This window comes from Eschrichtius robustus, chromosome 20 (genome assembly GCF_028021215.1).
Source record: "Eschrichtius robustus isolate mEscRob2 chromosome 20, mEscRob2.pri, whole genome shotgun sequence".
In the NCBI taxonomy this organism is placed as follows: domain Eukaryota; kingdom Metazoa; phylum Chordata; class Mammalia; order Artiodactyla; family Eschrichtiidae; genus Eschrichtius; species Eschrichtius robustus.
In genome coordinates this window covers 10095241-10115609 of record NC_090843.1, presented here as the reverse complement: position 1 = coordinate 10115609, position 20369 = coordinate 10095241, and the positions used below count along the sequence as shown (strand labels likewise).

Here is a 20369-nt window from a genome sequence, read left to right as displayed (position 1 = left end):
TAGCCTCGACAGCACTCCTCCCCGTCGTCACCCAGCTAATCACAGGAGTAGCTGTCTCTGCCCTCCTCGTCCCCATCCAGCTAAACTCACATTTCTGATTAAATTTTATTGACGTTTCCTGCTGAAGTTGTCACAAGTCGTGCGGGAGCCCCACCAGCCTCAGGGGTTCCTTAGCCTCTGTTATAAGAAGGGAGAGCGTAGGGGGAAATTTCCCTGCCCCAGAGCCCAAAAGCGGTCCAGCCCTGCAGCCCCCGAGGGCCCACCCCTCAGCCCGTCTGCCTCACCGGCCCACAGTCTGTCCTCTCCAGCCAAGTCTTGAGATGGGGTCCCTGCCAGCCTGGCACCTGGGTCTGTGCAGCGCCAGAGTGCAGCACCACCTCCCTTTCCGCCACCTGAAACGTTCTTATCCAGGTGCATTTCCGGAGGGGGAGTGTGAGTGAGAGAGCAGGGAGGGTGGTGCCCGTCCTCCGGACGTCCTGGCGGAACAGCGCTCTGCATCCACCTCCCGTCCCGAGAGGCCTGGGGCTTAGCTCTGCTGCAGGGCTCTGGGGCCTGCAGGTGAAGCTGAGACAGCCGGGGGAGCGTTTGGAAGTTTCATATGCGGCCCTGGTACCTCTGTGACAGGAAACAGTGGCAAGGACCAAGGAGGCCCAGGTCTCCTATGTGCCAGAGCTGGGCCTCCAGGCGTGTGGACGGCCAGCTAGAGGGTGCGGGTCCCCGCCAGCCAGGGCATGAGCCTCCGCCGACTCCACCAGCACATCTGTCCTGGCTGGTGGAGTGGGCAGGTCACACGCAGGGTGCCCAGCCAGCTCACCACCACTGCCCAGAGCACCTTCTCAGCAGCCTCATTCCAGACCCCCACGTGGCCCAAGCAGCGTCATCCACCCACCACGCCCTGACCTCTGCCCTCGTCTGCGCTGAGCAGCCAGACCCTGCCCACCCAGGTCTTAGCGGAGTCCACCAGCTGCGTCTGCCAGCCGCGCTCACTGCGGCGCTTCCATCCCCGCGGCCCTGTTCTTCCCCCACCGGCCGCGCCCTCTCTGCCCTGGAGGCCGGAGGTCTGCATTAAATTCCCTTACGCAAGATGAGGGGGCTCCTGAAGCTGGGAGTGGGGCCGGTTTGGGGGCGCCTCCTCTCTTGCCCTCCTGGCACCCAGGGTCCCGGGTCCCGCTGCCCCGGCAGCACGCCTGGCAGGTGCTCCTGTGAACTGCAAGTCGCGCCTTTCTGTTTCTGTTGTAGTGAAAGCTTCCACCGTTTCCTTCTTGGACCGTGAAGGGCAAAAACAAAAAAACACAAAAAAAATCACAAAACAAAAAACAAAACAAAAAAAGATGTTCAGATCCAAGCAACAAAACAACCAACCAAACCGAGAAGCACCCACCACGTCCGAGTCCGCGAGCCCGCGAGCCGTCGCAGCGCAGCGAGGGAGCAGGTCCGCGGCCCCCGGCCGCCGGCAGCGCGCTGGCAGGAGGGAGGCGGGAGGGGAGGGACTCCGTTTTCTACCAAGTCTTCCTTCCGGGCCCCACTCGAGGCAGCGTGGGCCAGTGGCGAGCGGCTGCAGGCCCAAGCGGGAAGAGTGGCCAGCAGGACTCGACCTTAGCTGCCGACTGTGCCAGCGGAGGGACGGCTGGGCGGGCGCGGGGACGGGGGCTGCTTTTCATCTCGGGGCTTCGGCTGTGCCCAGTCACCCTGTGTCTTGCGCTCTGGGCCCCGGCTACCCCTCCTGCCGCGCCGCCAACACCTGTGTCCTGCGAACCTGGGGAGGAGTTTGCAGCCACTGGAGGCTGTCCAACCAGCAGCCCTGGGGTCCGACCTCAACACCAAGGGCTGATATGTTTCCAGAACTACAGGGCACCCAGGCCCCCTCCCTCCACACGAGGGGGCTCTGGCTGCCCAGCAAGGGGTGAGGGCCTTGAGGCCGAGGTCTTGTTCCGACTGGTCATTTCCGGTCCCCTTTCTGGAGGAGGCCCTGGGCCTGGTCTAGGAGAGGGAAGGCCAGCCTCACGCTGCAGCTGGGTCAAGCCCTCTGGCCCCTGCCCTGCAGGGCCCCGTCCTGCAGAGGAACAGAGGGACGGGCCGGCACCTGGGCGCACGGCGAGGGTTCGGGTCACGGTGCTACGGGTCTGGACGGCACGTCCAAGCAGGGAGAGCCAGGGGTGGGGGAAGGGCTGGGCGGTCCGCGGCCCCCTCCCCTGCTCCCGGCTCAGGTCCCAGAGTCGCGGGGGCGGCAGACGGCAGGCAGCAGGGAGGAGCCGCTGGCCAGGCAGGGAGAGCTGGAGTCGGGGGAGCAGCAAAAAAGAGCAAAAGATGTAGGCTCCCCACATGGCTCCACTGTCTCATGAAACTTAAAAAGTAAAAGAAATACACCTCACTTTATATTCAGCATCAGCTCCTGAAGCTACTGAGATGAGGCTCCTTTTCTATTCCCGGTGTAAATAGCCCCGCCCTGCCTCCGGCTTCATCCTCTGTACAGGCCCCTCCACCCTCTGCTGTTCTGGACCCTTTTCCTGCAGCAGCTCCACCCCCGGCCCTGCGCCCTCCCACCCCTCTCACCCCCGGGACTGCAGCCAGGCCCCAGGCTTCCTTTCTTACCATTCTGTATGCTTCCAAGGTGTGACCATTCAAATCAACCGCATTATTATTATTAAGATTATTAATAAAGATTTTTCTTCAAACCAGGACAACTCTTTTTGATTTGCCAGCTCCCGGGCACAGAGGGTAGAGGGCACAGAGGACCAGGACGCCCACTGTGGGTGGCCCCAGGACGGGCAGCTCCTCCCAGGAAGCCAGATGGCCAGAGGGGAGTCAGAAGACCCTCTGGGAGAGAGTCTAGAGCCCTGCATGCTCTCCTCCAGACTGCCGTCTCCCCATCCCGTCCCAGGAGTCTGGAGGCAGGGCTCACACGTGCTCCCCGCAGCCTTGCCCTGTCTACCCTGCGGGCAAGGTCTGTGGCGTTACCGGCAGAGTCTGGGGCAGGAGGGCCCCCCCGGCCCCACCGGCTGCTGAGTGGGGGCTGCTCCACAGGTGTGCCCGATGACCGGTGGGGCAGACATCTGAATACAAGAGGGCCGGCCGGGCAGTTGAGGCTGGTGCTCTCAGGGATCCTGCCCACACCACTGGCTCTGCCTGTGCGCTGGGGCCCAGCCGTGGTCCCAAGGAAAGGAGCTGCCTGAAGGTAAGCCCACTGCTTCACCCCCGGTGTGAGTCCCCAGCCCCGGCGCAGTGGGGTGGAGGAGAGTGGCCGCCATCCTCAACCCCCAGCCAGAAGAGGAGGGAGAGCTGGGAAGGGAAGCAGCAGAATCCAAACCAAGAGCTTGAAAGCCTTGGGCTGGGGGCTGCGATGGGGACAGCTTCCAAACCCGAGACACGCTGTCCGCCCCACGTCTCACCAAGACCTGCGTTCTTGATTTTTCACAGCGTCGGATCATTTATTTCGGAGCGATTACACACGCCAGAGGGGCACAGGCTTAAACGCCGACATATTATTTTCCTGCATACGAGCCTTTACCGTCAGTGGGACTGGGGACCGTGCTCTTGGGAAGCTGGGGCTGTGCGATCCCGCAGCACGCCATGCTCTGCTAAACCCCCTTTTTTCTAATTGCTTGCTCACCAGACCGTGAGAAAATAATTGCCACTATAAATTTTCCCTCCTTCTCTGCATAAAATATTCGGGAAACCAGCACTTTGAAAAAAAAAAAAAGCCTCCTGAAATAAGAGCAGCGGGGCATTACAGCTGTGCTGCCCACTTCCGGGTGCCCGGTCCTGCCCCCCCCCACCCAACCGCCACCTCTGGGAACTGGGGTGGGAGGAGCCAGGAGCCCCCACCCCAGTTCCCCCCAGTTCCAAATGGGGGGGGACTCAAAGCATTCCAGGGGGAGTCAAGGGAGCGGTTCCCCGACCCCGACAGTCTCCTGACGCTCCAGATTCACAGGGAGAATCGGGGGTGCTGGGAGACCTGTTCAGGGTCAGCCAGTGGAGGTGTCTTTCTGGCCCGCAGGAACCCTCTTCCCCCCTCTCAGACAAACCTATTCCCGGCCTGGGACTGAGCTGGGCCACACGTGTTGGGCACGAAGAGTAAAACGTTCCCAATTAGGAAAGACGTAGAACCAGAGGTCCTGCGTCGGGCTGGGAAAGGGGCATGTGGGCACCCGGGAAGCAGGGCAGGTGGAGACGGAGGCGAACGTCGGCCCCGGAAGGAGAACCCCTCCGTGTCCTGCGGTCCTCTCCGAATTCCGAGGACCAGGATGGATGCTGTGTGGCTGCACTGCCGCCTGGCGGCCTCTTCCTTCACTGCGGCGTAAAATCAACTCTGCTGAGCCTGCGTGGCACAGGAGGCCAACCCTCCAGCTGGGAGGTCACCCCAGAGGGTCCTGGCCCTCGGCATCGTCCACATCAAGTAGCACAGGGGGAGGACAAGAGGAACAGGAAAGTAACCCCCATCGTTGGCCTATGAGGCCTGGGGGTGAGAGACCCCAAGAACGAGGGGCTGACGGCCTTCATCAAAGGGTCAGGGCACAGCCCACTCAGGCCTGGAGAGGGCAGGGCAGCAGGGTTACCCAAGGCTGAGGGGTCAAGAGACCCCTCCCGGGAAGCCACTGCAGCGGCCCAGGTGTCAACAAGGGAGCTGTGTGGCTGGAGAAGCCATCTCTGGCTCGCCTACCCCCCTCCTCCCCGTGCAGAGCGCTGGGCAGAGGAAGGAGGGAGGTGCTGGGAGAGAGAAGGAAGCGGGAGGAAGGGACCACAGTGGGGAGGGCCGCTGTCCCGATGCCCTGATGCTCCGGACTAACACCTGCTCAAGGGAGTGGCGGAGCCGGAGGGTGTGACGGAGGCGGCCCGGAGCCCGCACACAGGACTGGGGGGCTGCTGGGTGCCCCCCGAGGGCCTCCCCGGCCCCTGCCCAGCCTCCTGCTGCCCGAGCTCACTGGGCTCACTAGCTTGCACCTGCAACCCAGAAGAGACGAAGCAGGACACAGGGCCGATGGGAATGCTCCAGAAGTGGCTCTGGCTCAGGGGGACGGTAAACTGGGAAAGCCAGGACACGAGGTGGTCTGGCCCGGGTGCCTGCCCTGCCTGGGGCTGGTGTGACCTGGCGCAGCCTGGCCTGGGGCTCCCATTCCTGGGGAAGAGGTCCCCCGGGACACCCTCTCAGCACTTGCAGGGGCCACTGTTCCTGAGCTACTGGCCCCCCCCCACCCCGCTGCTCTGCTCCCCCATCGGGGCCCCTCTATCATTCCCACCCTTGGAAGCGTCTCAAGGCCCTACTCCGAGGCCCTCTCGCCACAATTAAGCTCGTTCCTAATTGTCCCAACTGCAGGAATAAAAGGTCACCATTGTCAGCATAAGCGTCTTTCAGCCTATTAGGCAACACCCTTTATGGAACTTTCTAGACTAAATTTTCCCAAATCTTTTCACTTGTACCCGGAAACTGTATACTACAGAGAGGGATTAGACAAAAAGGCGGGGGTGGGGGGGGGTCCATTCACCCCTGGAATTATCAACTCAGCAAAGTGACTTCTCAGTTTTCCTATCCCAGTGCCCCAACGAAGAGCCACAGCTCACAGCCTTCCGGGGCCCATGATCTGGCCCAGCCCTCGGGACCCGGGCCTTCCCCGCACACGTGTGAGGCCCCAGTGCGGAAGAAGCCTTATCCCTGAGGTGGGAGACTATGCTTTAATGGTCGCTCATGTGCGGGGCGTGGAGTACAACATGGCCGCCCTGCCCCACTCGGCCCGCGGCACCAGAAACCCCTCCTTGGGGATGGGCTCCACCAGGAACTCCACACGGCCATCCCGGCCAGGCTCTGCGGCTGCCACTGCCAGGTCCACTATCCGATACCGGTTGACAAAAGCCAGGCCCAGGAGTGTGGGCCCCTCTGGCTCCGACGGCCCCCTGCAAGGAGAGTCACCTCCTGACCCTCGGCAGCAGTGGATCCGGAAGCATCGGACGTGAGGGAGGAGGTAGGCCCAGTGCAGGGTACAGCTGAGCCGGAGCCCAGCGGCGCCGCTCCCCCCCTCGGAGGCGGCCGGCTGCCAGCGCACCTGCGAGACAGTCACGGCCTGCACCTGAGGCAGAGGGCTCAGCAGGCTACTGGCATCCACCACCTGCCAGAAGAGAGAAGGCTCAGCACGGCCCGAGAGCCCAGGGCTGGTTGGAGGGCGCCTGGCCCTGCAAGGTCCATGCCCCGCACCTCTGTGCCAATCCCCCCGGGCCAGCGGAGGCAGCAGGGGGCTGCTCGGCCTCATCTGCAGCCGGACAGATGCCCCAGCCGAGCCCCAGCCAGCCCCCAGAGATACCTCACCTGGATCTCTCCAAGGCGACAGATGAAGTTCTCCTCCTCCTGGCTGCCCGGAGGCCGGGAGAAATTAACGAAGAGGGCCTGCAGGAGGCAGCCCCGCAGATTCACTTCGTAGCAGCTGGGAGAGGCAAACAGAGGTTGGTCCCAAGGGGCCTCAGCTCGGCACCTTCAGACTGGCTGCTCAGAGGGCCCGAGCCACGGGGAGCTCCATCCCAAAGTGGACCCTGTGGTCTTGTGTCACTGAGCTGCCTGAAATCCAAGGGGTCGGCCCAGGGCCCCTCCATCCCCGCCAGTTCTGGGGTTTCTCAGTGGACGGCCCCTCACTCTTCAATCCCCACCCCAGCGTGGCCATCCCCACGCCGGGGATTCAACAGGAAGGGGAGGGACTCACCGCTGGACCCAGCCCCCGCTGAGCTGCTGGCTGCAGCGGCCCACCCATTTGGCCAGCTTGGTTGGGGGCACCCGGAGGGGTCGGGGACTGCGCCTTGAGCTCGTTTCTGCTGGGGCAGGAGACACGAGACTTTAACAAGGAGAGTCCAAAGGAAACCGCACTGGGAGGTGTCACTGAATCGGGAGCCGGGGGCCCAGCAAGACTCCCTGGTGGCCCCAGGTGCTCTCGGCCCGATGGGCTGAAGCCTCAGAAGGAGAATAGGGAGGAGAGGAGGAAAACTCAGGGATGGATGACCATGACTGGCCCGTGGACATCCTCCCTCTCAGGGCGCAGCTGGCAGGAGACCCACCGTGGGAGCACACCTCCAACCCCGCACCGCAGGGCCACAGCCCAGAGGTTCCAGCTGAAAGGCACACCTCCCCGTCCTGGCCTGGACCACGGCAGTGCCCCCAACCCCAGCTGCCCCCGCACCCCGTGCAGCTCTCTAGCTTCCTCCTCCCCGAGACGTCCCCTGAGAAGGCAGAGGTCTGTAAGGAAGGAAGGAGCCAACCGCGTCCCCTCACCGCTCAGCGCCGAGATGCCTCCCACATGACAGCTGCCTGCGTCCCCCGTGGTGAGCTCCAAAGCCACCCCCACAGCCGAAGGCCCTTCTAGCTTGTACACCATGGACAGGAAAATCTTGGGCGGCACTGGCACCTGCAGGGAGAATAACCTGGAGGAGGGAGGTCCTGTGATGAGAGGCCACAGGGAAACCGCTGGGAAGCGGGACTGTTCTGGGTCCCGTCCGCCAACTTCTCCCTCCAGGACAGGGAGGGGGAGCGGGCTGCCCGGCGAGGCCAGCCTCAGGTCTGCGAACGGAAAATGCACACAAGAGCGTGCAGGTAGCTGACACTACTCTCCTGGACACTCAGAAGCGGTGAAGATGGTAAACTGTGTGTTGCGTGTTCTTCACACAATAAAACAAAATCCCGGCTCTGTCCCCACTCTGGCCTCTGCTGCCCACCTGCCCAGTTAGGCGACTGACATGGATGATGGGGGAAGCTGACGGGCCCTACGTCTCAGCCCGACTCACTCACCTACCTCACAGCCACGTTTCCAACCTCGGGCGGAATCAGCCCCCGGATAACCAGAGAGCTGCCCCCGTTCCAGGCGTCCGCCAGGCAGCAGTGCATCTTCACCCAGCCCCGTCCGTCCCCTTGCAGCCTGTGCTCTCCAAACAGGGGCTGGATTTCCTGGGCGCTCAGGTGGTACCAGGGCCCCACGGCCTCCTCCTGAAGAAAGAGACTGAAGTGGAGGGAGGGCAGGGGGCAGACGGAGCCATCACGCCCGAGGCCCCCTCCCACCAGTCCCAGGTGAGGACCAAAGACGAGAGAGAAGGCAGCCCCTTCACCAAGATGCAGCACATCCAGGAAGCCCCTCGCCCCCGGCCACCCGGCAGGGGACCCACGCACCTGGCCATAGCAGACTCTTCGAGTCCCCATGCCCAGGCAGAAGGAAGTGACAAAGGGCAAGGAGCAGATACTGTGCGTGGGCAGATAGCGTTCCAGCAAACTCCAGAACCTGCGGAGGAACGCATGGAGGCTCAGGTCCACAGAGGGCTCCGTGACGCCCTGAAGACTCCAGTCTTTCCGGCACCCCTTCCCGAGTGACTGCAGCCCCCCACTGCAAGTCTGCAGGAAGTGGTCCCTCGGGGTCCCCAACCTTTGTCCTTCCTGCGTAACTAACTGGTCTCCACGACCCCCAGGAGCAGCCAGGGCAGCTGAACCCCTTGCCCCGCCTTAACCCCCACCCCCAGGGGAGCAAGGCCAAAAGCTGGGGAAATCACCTGAGACCCTCCCTGCCATGGGCCACACTCAGGACCCGGGACGCGCAAGACTCACTTGTCCTGGTTCTGGAAGAAATCCCCCTTCTCCAAACACTCGTACACCCAGCCAGGTGCGAAAAGAGCCGCTGAGAACCCGTGCTTCCGGATCAGCTCCAGTGACTAGGGAGACAGTAGTCAGGGAGATGCCCCCGTCCCAGCAACCAGCGTCCACGCATGGGGATGGGGGGTTTGGGGAAGCAGGGAGCCTGGAAAGGGAGGCAGGAGCCCCAGCTCCACTCTGGGCGTTTAGGGCTCATCCCTGCAGTTCTGCAGCCTCCCAGAAGAGGGCGCAGGCGGCGGGGAGGCGCAGAGGGGAATGTCCGAGGGGCCGGGGCCAGCACGCGGGGCGCCCACGGGATACACGCACGTCTCTCTCTCTCACTACACTTCACACTATATTATCAGCCTCACAGGGGGCGGAGAGAATCTTCAGTTATTGGATTAATTTATTCACTTAAAACTTAATTAATGAGTTGAGAACGTCCCCACGGCACCTGGGAAGGGCAGGATTGACAGCCCCGGGACAGGCTGATTCCCCACTTATCGCACACCAGGTGCAGCAGCCCCCCGCGGGCCCCTCTTCTCTTCTCTCACTGCTGACACCTCCTGCCTTGCCAGAAAAACCTCACTAGTTATCAAACCAGCAGTTCCCGGAACGGTGGGTGTTTCACCTCAGTCCTTCGCCCTGGGCTAAGGAAACACCAAAATGTGCCCTCCGGCTTTCCTCTGAGTCCCTGTCTTGCTTTACAATGCTAGCTCAGTGCCCTGCAAAGCACGTAGTCCAAAAGGAAGTAAAGCTACAGATGAGACCAGCGGTCGGAAGAGGTGCTTTGGACATTAACACCTAGCTAAAAATGGTACCATCTGACTGTAGAAATGGGCTGGAAGTTAGGATTTTAGGGCAGAGCTTGTTTCTCGGTGCCTCAGTTTCCCCACTCTGGGGAGGATCACTGCTGCCTCTCTTTCCCTTAAGGTGCAGATTGCAATGAAAGGTCCACAAGAACACCAGGCACCCAGGCCACTGCCACCACCCCCCCCCCCGGCCTCAAAGGCCACCACCCACCTTGTCCGTGTCGAACCGGCCCCCGACGACACTGACCCGGGCGAACACATCCACTCCCACGTACACGTCGGCCAGGCGCTCCCCCGCCTGCCCCAGCATCCGCTCCAGATGCTCCTCTCGCCAGTTATAGTTGGTGAAGAAGCCATCGCAGGAATCGAAGAAGACCCTGGGGGCGGCAAGGGTGGGCTGTAAAGCCCGGGCCTTCTCCCCTCAAGCACCTGCATCCGCTCAGCCCACAGACTGCGGGCTGCCTCCAGGACCCAGCCCACAGACTGTGGCCCATAAAGCTGGGCACGGCCGGGCTGACCAGGCGCTCATTCTCTCTGGTGGTGCTCGGGGTATCAGACAACTCTGCCCGTCCCTCACCTTCCCCAAGGCACCCATGCCGGCAACACCTCCGGAAGGCAGAGGGAGCTCCTGCCCCTGTCCAGGGGCCCAGGCCGCCCTCCTGCAGGCTCACCTGTTGTGCTCGTTGAGCTCATCCTGCCACGTGAGTTGCCCGCTGCTCACCACGCTGTCGTACCAGAGCACCAGGCCCCTGGGGACCTGTTGATGCAGCTGAGTGGTCAGGTACCGGAGGAAGTGGGGCACGTTCCCCACGGCGGCCAGCTGGAGACAGGGAAGGAGACAGACCTTCCGTGAGGCCCAGAGAGGTCTGTCGTGAGAAGCGCCTGGCACAGGACAGACAGGAGGACACTTAACCCCAGGAGCAAACGGGTCCTGGTCCCGGAAGCCCCTCAGCCCCACGGCTGCCGAGCAGAGGGTCCAGCCAGAGGTCCCACTTTCCGTTCTTTCTGAAGCAGGGAGGACACGGACTCAGCAATCAGGAAAAGATAAAATGCAATGAAAGGGGAGGGCAGCGTGAAGAGGAAGCCACACGTGCGGCCCAAGCAAAGCAGAGACCGAGGAGGAATAAAGGGCCGCCTTGAAGGAGACAGAGAAGCAAAGCTCAGCGGGCAAGGTTTCTGGACACATCCATCTCCGTGTGAAGTGGCAGAGGCGCAGGAGCCAGCTCTAACTGAGACGCAGGAAGTGCTGCCGTGGCAGGGACCCGGCCTGGTGAGGCCGAGGAGTGCGATGGAGGGTCCCCGCGGGGTACAGGGGCACGCGGGCCAGGCGCCAGGGGCAGGCGTGCTCACACTCAGAGAGTTCTCGATGTTGATCAGCCAGCCATCGAATCGGAAAAACTGGGCAATCAGGACCAGCTGATGGGCCACTGCCCGGTATGAGCGCTCGTCCCCAGCCAGGAAGGCCTCACAGAGCCGCTCCCCTTCTTTCCATTCGGTGATGAAAGTCCCTGTGGGACGGGAGAGAAACGAGGTCGGGCCCGGGGATCATTTCCCCTCTGACCCAGCAGTTCCCAAGGTGTGGTTCCTACACCAGCAGCTTCACTGTCGCCTGCAGACTTATTAGAATTTCAAATTCCCAGCGTCCGCAGATATCAAATGAACCGGATACCCTGGGGGCGGGGCCCCAAAATCAGTGTTAGACAAGCCAGTAAATGATTTGGATGCAGGAGAAAGCTTGAGGAGCACCGCTCTCCCCAGGGGTGGACCACCTACGGCCTGTATCCAGCCCCCCACCTCTTCTTGTAAAAATGGTTTTACTGGCTCACAGCCCAGCCCATTTGTTTGTCTATTGTCTGTGGGGGCTATTGTCTCTCTGGCAGTTCCAATAGTGACCCAGTGGCCTGGAAAGCTGAAAATATTTCCTATCTGGTCCTTTCCAGAAAAAGCTTGCCTTTGCTTGTCCTAACCCATCAAGGCAGGTAAGGAGCTCTACCCACTAAGCAGCAGCCGAAGCCCAAGCCCTTTCATCACTGGGTCACCTGGCAGGTGTGCCAACGAGTCTGGCAGGGTTGGAGGCGGGTCCTTGGCTCTTACCCAGCACACAGACCCCATGCCTGTGGGCAGCGTTGGTCCAGCCTACCGGGGGGATGGTGACCGTGTGATGGCTGAAGTACACAAAGATGTCGATGTACTGCCAGTGGTAGAAGGAATAGGGGCTCTGCGCGGCTGAGCCCTGAATAAACCTGGGTGAAGAAAGAGAACAAAGTCAGGACCCAGAAACAGACAAGGACACGACGACCCTACGGTGAAAAGAGAGGGCAATGGCGAGTGAGTGAAGATTCTCTTCAGTTCCATCCAGTCGGCACTAACGGCAAGCCTGCTGTGAGCCAGGCCCTGCCTCATGACCGGGCTGAGGAACAGGATCAGCCCACAGCCCGGATGTTGACAGGGTTCGTCTCAAGGGAAACGTTTGCACCAGGCCGTGCAGCTACCCCCCATGGGACCCGATGGACTGAGCGTGTTTAGCCTCAACAAGCAGACAAACACAGGACAGAAGGAAAGAGACGGGGAGGGGCTCACGCAGAGCTCCCAGTGCCTGGGGTCCCACTCTATTCTGAGGTCAGCAGTTCCCCAGGACACAGCCTGCCTGCAGGTAAGGTTGGGGTTGACAACCACGTGAGCTACACCCGAGGTTACATCACCCGCCTCTGTCTGTACCTTGACGGCCAGCTCTGACTCAAGCCTTCCCGACTAATCGTCATGTCCAAGATTATTTTATGGACGTTTAAGATCTCTAAACTTTCTCCGCAGCAACCCGGAGGAAGTACCCCCGGCTGCGGGGGGAGGGGGTGGAACGACTCCAGAGCCAGTGGGCCAAGATGGAAGGGAGCTCGAGTGAGGAGGATGAGGAAAAGAAATCAGCTGAAGAACCAAGTTTCCGGGCCAGGCCATCTGAAGAGGGTCCCGGCTGTGGTGCCCTCTCCAGCCTCCCAGACTTCAGGTGCAGGTAGTCCCCAGAATCAAACAGTTTCAGAGCTGAAAGAGGCATCAGCTATTGCCTAATCCAGTGCCCTCTTCTTACAGATGAAACAAAGAGGCCTGAGTTCCTCTCCCAGGTGGTGGCAGTGTGGGCTGATGCCCCATCTCCTGACTCCCCATCCAGTGCTCCTTCTGCCACATGGCACGCTCCCTCCCCTCCGTCCCCTCCCGCCAGGCGATGCCCTTGCCCTCGCAGTGTCCTCACTTGTCATCCAGGTACCCGCCCATCATGTCATGGCACATCAAAGTCCGGGGCCTCCTGCTGCTCAGAGGGGGCTGCCGACACTCGGGGGGCCCTAAGGCCACGTTAAAGCTGTCCTCCACGTCGGGCGTCCACGCCAAGAGTTCCTCCAGGGAAGACAAGTAAAAGCTGATGGGTTTGGTGGTGTCCTTGTCATAATATCGAACTGGTCAGAGTAGGGAAACAGCGAGGAATCAGTGGAAATTATGGGATTAATAACAGAAAACTTGAGACAGGGAGGGGGCAGCCCTGTCCAGAAGCTCCAAGAGTGAACACGGACACAAGTGTTCAGAGCCTCGGTCCTTCTCACCTGGCAAAGGGTCTGGGGTAAAACTGACCACTTCTCGAAAGACTGCTTCTTCTTGATCCTCTTCAGTTCTAAGCAAAGAAAGAGTTAAACTTTTTAAAAATAAAGGGTAAAGAAAAAGAGCACTTTGAAGCAAACAGACCAGCCCGCACTTAGACATGCAGGGGGAGATGTCCTCTGGCTTACATTTTTTAATGCAAACTATGGAAACGTGCCTTTGCCCATCCTGTTCCCTCAAACTGGAACACCCTTCTGTCCATTCTCCACCTAATGAAATCCTCCACCTCCTCAAAGACCAGTTCAGATGTCCCCGCTCCAGGCACCAACCCCCTTCTTGGCCAGCATGGGCACGAATAATCCTAATTACACACGCTGGCCTGCCCTGAGCAATTAAAAATGCCACGCTCGGATCCTCTGCGCAGATCCACCGCCAGGGGTGGGAGGCACGATCAACGCATTTCGCAGATGAGGATGTCGAAGCTTCCCGCCAGGGCGCCAGGATTCCCAGCCTGGCCCGCTGCTGAGGTCGCATCCCGGTTCCGAGACTCTGTCCGTGCCTGCTGCTGTGCGGACTGGGGCGGCGGGCAGCACCCGCGGACAGGGGGCTTGGGGGCCGAAGATTGCTGTGCTGCGCCCGGAGCTCCCAGCGCGCCTCCCGGGGCCTGGGTCGGGCGCCCATCGACTCTGGCCCCACTGCCCGGCCGCGGGACGGGCCGCAGGATTCGCCCACCGGTCTCTTACCCACCTCCTCTGCGGCAGCCGCACGCCTGGCTGGGGATCCCGCTGCTCCTTCAGGGTCGGCGGCGCCCGCAGCCGCCGGTCCCGCCGCCGCGCAGCCGCCCGCGTCCGGGCGCCCGCGGCCTCCATGACTTTGCCCCGCTCACGCCGCCAGGCAGCCCGGCTGCCGGCCAAATCGCAGGCTGGAACCCGCCCCTGACACCGCCAGCCGGCCAATGGGGACTTCTCGGCGCGTCTGCCCCGCCCCTACTGGGCTCCGGACGGACTCCCGGCTCGCGCTACGGGCTGGCCCACCTGCCGCCGGGCCTTTGTAGCGGAGGAAGGTCTGGGGACGGGGCCTGTGGCGGGGCGGGGCGGGGCCGAGACGAGGGGCGGGGAGGGGGCGGAGCGGGGCGGGCGGAGCGGGGCGGAGCGGGGAGGGGGCGGGGTCTGAGCCCAGGGCTCCGGAAAGCACCTTCGTACCAGTTCTGGCCTCGTCAGCCTCCTATTTCAGATGAGCGATCTCCCGAAGGTCACAAAGTCAGTAAATTGTAGAAGCGATATCTGAACTCAATTCGTCTAATCCCTATTCAAAGATAATTTTCAGAAAAAGGTGAAATAATAATTCTCATTCAGGTATAAATATAGACAAATGTTAAAGACTGTCCTATTCGTTAATCAGCGAAGGAACCAGACAGGTATTATAACGAGTTCAAAAGCCAATCAAAAAAGAGAGCCTTGGGCTTCCCTGATGGCGCAGTGGTTGAGAATCTGCCTGCCAATGCAGGGGACACGGGTTCGAGCCCTGGTCTAGGAAAATTCCGCATGCCGCGGAGCAACTAGGCCCGTGAGCCACAATTACTGAGCCTGCGCGTCTGGAGCCTGTGCTCCGCAACAAGAGAGGCCGCGATGGTGAAAGGCCCGCGCACCGCGATGAAGAGCGGCCCCCGCTCTCCGCAACTAGAGAAAGCCCTCGCACAGAAACGAAGACCCAACACAGCCAAAAATAAATAAATTAATTAATTAAAAAAAAAAAAAAAAGAGAGAGCCTTTTATAGGTCAGGAATATTGAAATGAGAACGTTAATAGAGGCAGAATGAGTTTTTCCGCAGGAGTGGGGGGTGGGCAAGATCACTGAACATCTGGACAAGACAATTTACACGTTGTAAAGAAGATGATATAAAGCTAGAATCAGATTAAGTGGTACAGCTACTGTGTATGTATAAAATAAATAAGCTGCAAGGATATAGTGTACAACACAGGGAATATAGCCACTATTTTATAATAACTATAAATGGAGCATAACCTTTAAAAACTATGTTTTAAAAAACTATGCTCAGTACTATGTTGTACTGAAACTTATATAATATTGTACATCAACTATACCTCAACTTTTAAAAAAAGCTAGGATCAGATAACAGCAGGATGTGCAGTATGTAGACAATGCATAGTTTCCACTGAAGCACAGATTTTTTTCTACACCCCCAAATCTGCAGGGCCCCAAGCCCACAGGGCCTGGAGGTATCTCAGAGGTGGCCCCTCCCCAGCATCTTGGGCACAGAGGGGTTCCCAGCGTGTGGAGTGTGAGGAGAAGCTCCTGGACTCAAGGCTGGGCCCCGCAGGGCTGAGTTTGGGCCCACCCAAGGCGCCCCTCACCCAGCCCCCAACACCCCTTCGTACAGCTGGGAGTGTCCCGCTGCCCAAGCCAAGTTGAGTGGGCCTCTTTATTATCACTGCAGACTTTGAACTTTATGAGGCCGCAAGCTTCCATAAACCCTGAGAGTGGGGAAAAGGACTAGGCTGGAATATGGTGGAATATGCATCCCAGCCATGCTGCAAGGGAACACAGGGCCCTCGGGAGCAGGCAGCAGTGACCACAGGGAGGAGAGGGACTGCAAAGCCCTGGGAAGTCTGCCTTGAGAAGGGGCAGCAGGAGCCCCCTCTGGCTGTGCTCAGGTGAGCGCAGAAGATGTGGAGTCTATATTTGATCTGCATTTAAGCCGCTTACCTGCAGCTTAGCGGTAAAAATAAACTTTCCATCCTCAGAACTAAAACATAGTTCTTAGAGATTCTTTAGGGTAATGCTCAGTCTCTGGGGGAAAAAAAATACTCGGGCCTCCCTTCTCTGCTCCTCTGGGCAGTGTTGCCCTCTGGTCTGGGGGAGCAGGGAAGTTTAAGTCACCCTGCACACCCTCCCCAGAGCAGGGAAGACTCTGGTCTGTGGCCTCTGCACTGGCCCCTGCTTTGCCGCCTGCCCTGCAGGTCCCTGTGGCTCCGGGTCTCAAGATCCTTGTCCTGGATCAGGACGAGCCTGGAGGTCCCCATGTTTGCCTTTAGCTCACGCTGGTCCCGCTGGGACTCCACACCCCTCCAAAGCCTGGATAGACCCCCTAAAACCCTCACCTTGTAGCGTTTCCAGATAAAGTACAGGACACCTAATTAAATTTGATTTCCAGATAACGAATGGAAACGGAACATGATTATACTATGCAATTCTTTCTCATTTATCTGAAATTCAAAGTAAACTGGGATCCTGAGTTTGCTAAATCTGGCAGCCCTACCTGTGAATCTTCGCTGCAGCCTTGCTGCAGAGCCCCCTTGCCCCGCCGTGGGGGCCCCACCGACACCTCCTGGCTCTGTCCATGCCAGCACAGGAAACCAGGTTGGCTCGGAAACCTGAGCCTGGGGACCTCCCCTGCCTGACCGACCGACTGTGCCACCGGCTTGGTGCTGCGCACCTCGTGTTTCCTGCACTGGCTGCCACATCTGCCCCTCGGCTGGGCCCAGCGGAGACCTGGACTCACATCTGCTTGCTTTGCCTTCCTCCACTCTCTCCCTTCCGGCCTCCACAATTTCCCAGGGCCAGGAGCGAGAACCAGGTGAGTGGACGTCACCTGCTCCACAGGCTTCGTTGTTCATATGCTGAAGGGTGTGGCAGCAACAAGTTGTCCCCAGTATCCCTCCTCTCCTTGTACTTTAGGGAGAGAAGCCCATGTTTTAGCTGGCAGCTGGCTGCTGGCTTCCCAGATGAAGACAACATCCCCAGCAGTTTAGAGGGGCCTGGCGAGCATGTTCTGGTTTCCAGACGAGAATGGAAGTCACACTTGCAATTCTGGCTGTGCCTGCAAAACAAAGGAACACGTCCCCCACTTTTTCTTCCATGCTTTCGGCTGGTGGCCAGGTGGGTGTGAGATGTGATGGTAGGCACTGCAGCAGCCGTCTGAGACCGTAAGACAGAATCCACATTGGGAGGGCATGGAGCAACCAGAGAGAAGGGGCCTGGCTCCCCCAGTGGCACGGACCACAGTATTGCCCTGGACTGCTGGTGTTTGAATTCCTATGTAAGGAAAATAAACTACGTTCTGATTTAAGCCAATATTTTGGTAGCTGAATCTAACTACGACAGGGGGAGAACACAAGAATTTAGGAAAACCTCTCAAAATAATAGCCTGCCTTGCAAGGCTGTTATCGGTTTTTGTTTGTTTGGTTTTTCTTTTGGGGGGGGGGTTTCTTCAAAATCGTATTCTTTTTATTGTTCCTCAGTGCATTCCTTCTGCAGTAAATCCCACTTTCCCTTCACTCAGAGCGCTACCTCAGACCAGCTGGGGTGAGAGCAAAAATCACATTCAAGACTACTTCTGAACTATGGCTCTGTATGGTCAGGCCCCTCAAGGTGGCTGTTCTCTTGCTCTCTTACACCCCCTGCTCAGCCAGTGACTGTTTCACCTGCACGCTACTCACCTGACTGACCTCCCTACATACTTTCCCCTGGCCCAGGCTAGATTGTTCTAGCTTTAGATCTGAACATCAACACGATAGCTTATCAAAGGGGTGGTAAGGAATGTGCCCCTCTGCTTGTTCCCCTGGTAACTGATGAGCCCACCTGATGTCAATTCCCCCTATAACTGGTAACCAGCCCCTCCCCCCGGGAGCAAAGACACCGCCACGTCCTGCCCGCCGTCGACTGCACACAAAATGGGGGGTTGTCACTCCAGGACCTTGCTTCCGACGTGTAAGCTCCCCCATCCATTAAACCGTTGATGCGTCTGTCACTGACTCCAGGCTCTTTGGTCTTGAAGCTGGGCCAGCACGGGGCTTGCAGGCCTGCATGGTGCAGCTCAACACGCGCCCTTTTACAGAGTTCTCCTGGGTGCCCAGCAAAGGCTTAAGGAATGAAAGGATGCTGGGCCCAGCTCCTGGCTCTAGCCACCCGCCTCACCTTTACACCCGCTCGAGGCTGTGCCCAGGCACCTGCTTGAACGTCCTGCACAACGAATATTGAGCCCCTCCTGGTTCACGTCTGCGTGTGCACCTCCATCTGTGAGCACACAGTCCTCGACAATCATGGCAAACCTGGGGCGCCTGCCCTTGCTGGGTCCCTGTATCATTATACCTGCGCAACAGTTACATTCATTTTCTCCTTCTAAAAATTTAAAGCACTGCAGATGCAATGAATGTTCCCTTTAATCCACCTCCCTCTTGATTTCCTTGCCGCCCCTGTCCTCCTGAGACCGCTCAATATTCCCCCAATTCTATTGGTTTGACCTGTATCCTTCCAGATGTCTTTAAATACTTTTACACACCTGTATATATCTGGAGCCATATAACATTGTTTGTGTTTCATAAAAACGGTATCCAAAAAAATGGTATCATATTGTACACATTATTCTGTATCTTGTTTTTTTTCACTCAGCAATATTTTTGAAATCAAGCCACATTGATTGAAATAGCTCTAATTTGTTTGTTTTGACTTGTTTACTCTGCTATCATTTGGACACATCAGTCTACTTACCTATCTACCCATCGGTGGACATTTAAATAGTAAACATTTGTTTGCTATTATTTTTTACATGTCAAAATGAACATATTTCTATAGACCGTTTGAGGTATACGTATGTTTTTTTCTTTTTCAGATAAAACAGGATTAGAGTTGCTGAGAGTGACAGCACGCATGTTTTCAGTTTTAAGTCACTAACAAACTGCCATCCGAGTGCTCCGTCACCAACATCCTCCCCAGTGCGGGGTAAATACAGGTTATTCCACAACCTCTCAAACACTGATATTATCGAACTTGAAGATTTTTGCTCACCTGGTGGGTGCCCGTAGGTGTTTGGCTGTTGTTTTAAATTGAAGTTGCAGCTTTTCGTGTCGGTCAGCCATTTGGAAATGAGTTTTCTTCTGTGTCATACCTGTTGTGGCGGGGGGGGTTGCCCATTACTACTGTGTTGTCTTTTCTTCCTGATGTGTAGGAGTCGCATATATTCTAAATACTAATATTTTGCCTCTTACATACATAAATGGAACAAATATATGTCTGCTTATCTTGTACTATAGGTCTTTTAGATTCCCATATGGTCAAGGTTATTAATACTGTCCTTTGTGGCTTTGCTGTTTTCTTCTATTTAGGAGGGCTGTCCCGACTTTAAGGTCATGAAGATGCTTTCCTGCATTTTTAGTTAATAATTGTGAAGTTTAGTTCTTTGTTTTTTATGTCTACAACTTCCAGATGCCTTTTGAGGGTAGGTCTTTAATATTTCATCTTCCTTTCTGGTTACTGACTTATTCAGATTTTTCTCTTTCTTCCTGGGCCAATTTTATGCTAATAATTGTTTTCTTATAAAAGTGTCCATTTCATTGAGGTTTTCAAATGTAGGGTATTAAGTCATTTCTCATCATATTTTTTGATCTCTTGGTTATGCCCTCTCTTTAATTTCCAGTGTTGTTTATTTGAGTATTCTTTCTTTTTTTTCCTGATGCTTTTTTTTTTTTGAAGGACTGTCTATTTTATCAGTCCTTTCAAAACACAAGCTCTTCATTTTGTTCTATTTTTTGTTTGTTTTCTATTTCACTCATTTCTGCTTTTATTTTCTTTCCTGTTATTTCCTTTGGATTTATTTTGTTGTTCTTTTTCTGGTTTCAAAAGTAGACAGTGTGGTTCACTTACTTTTTTTTTTTTTTTTTAATTTATTTATTTATTTATGGCTGTGTTGGGTCTTCGTTTCTGTGCGAGGGCTTTCTCTAGTTGCGGCGAGCGGGGGCCACTCTTCATCGCGGTGCACAGGCCTCTCACTATCGCGGCCTCTCTTGTTGCAGAGCACAGGCTCCAGACGCGCAGGCTCAGTAATTGTGGCTCACGGGCCCAGTTGCTCCACGGCATGTGGGATCTTCCCAGACCAGGGCTCGAACCCGTGTCCCCTGCATTGGCAGGCAGATTCTCAACCACTGCGCCACCAGGGAAGCCCGGTTCACTTACTTTTAAATCTTTCTTGTTTTCCTATAAATGCAGTTGAGGGAATACATTTCCCTCTGAGAATGACTTTCACTGTATCCCACAGGTTTTGATAGCAACAGCTTTCACTTTCAGTAAGTTCTAGATGCTTTGTAATTTCTGTTAGTGCCCCACTAACTCATCCAAAACAATCCTTAATTTTGTTGCAGTAGAATTCATCAGACTTTTCTGTTACAATTAGTACTTTTGTGTCTTTTTCAAAATGTATTTCCCTACCCCCAACTCATGAGAATATGGAATACTCCATCCTCTGTTATTTTCTAGAAGCTTTATTGTTTTGTCGTCCCCCTTCAGGTCTACAGGCCACCTGGAATTATTTTTGTTTATAATATGAGGGAGGAGGTCACATTTTATTTTATTTTATTTTTTAATTG

The 20369-nt window shown here is 57.1% G+C and overlaps 1 protein-coding gene across 8 annotated transcripts; it reads right to left on the bottom strand.

Moving 5' to 3' along the window:
* Window positions 1–194: 194 nt before the first annotated feature.
* Window positions 195–18940, bottom strand: ENGASE (endo-beta-N-acetylglucosaminidase). 8 transcript variants are annotated; one of them, XM_068529966.1, is made up of 17 exons: window positions 18796–18940; window positions 16445–16828; window positions 13735–14292; window positions 12993–13060; window positions 12647–12848; window positions 11497–11645; window positions 10753–10910; window positions 10074–10222; window positions 9614–9779; window positions 8567–8670; window positions 8138–8246; window positions 7767–7957; window positions 7250–7398; window positions 6687–6795; window positions 6299–6413; window positions 1080–1261; window positions 195–615 (listed from the first exon to the last, which is right to left on the bottom strand). In XM_068529966.1, exons 3-17 carry the CDS (start codon window positions 13854–13856, stop codon window positions 267–269), a joined length of 2322 nt encoding a protein of 773 aa, XP_068386067.1. In that variant the 5' UTR covers window positions 13857–14292; window positions 16445–16828; window positions 18796–18940; the 3' UTR covers window positions 195–266. The 8 variants fall into 8 exon arrangements, with proteins under 8 accessions (XP_068386067.1, XP_068386070.1, XP_068386068.1 ...); XM_068529969.1 differs by having other exon boundaries at window positions 6687–6792; XM_068529967.1 differs by having other exon boundaries at window positions 16511–16828.
* Between the last annotated feature and the right edge of the window lie 1429 nt (window positions 18941–20369).

Coding starts and splice junctions, on each gene's coding strand:
- ENGASE (XM_068529966.1), bottom strand. CDS start 13,856: ATGGAGGCCGCGGGCGCCCGGACGCGGGCGGCTGCGCGGCGGCGGGAC. Junction 13,061..13,734: donor GTGCGGCTGCCGCAGAGGAG/GTGGGTAAGAGA, acceptor TTCTTTGCTTAG/AACTGAAGAGGATCAAGAAG. Junction 7,958..8,137: donor GAAGAGTCTGCTATGGCCAG/GTGCGTGGGTCC, acceptor CTCTTTCTTCAG/GAGGAGGCCGTGGGGCCCTG.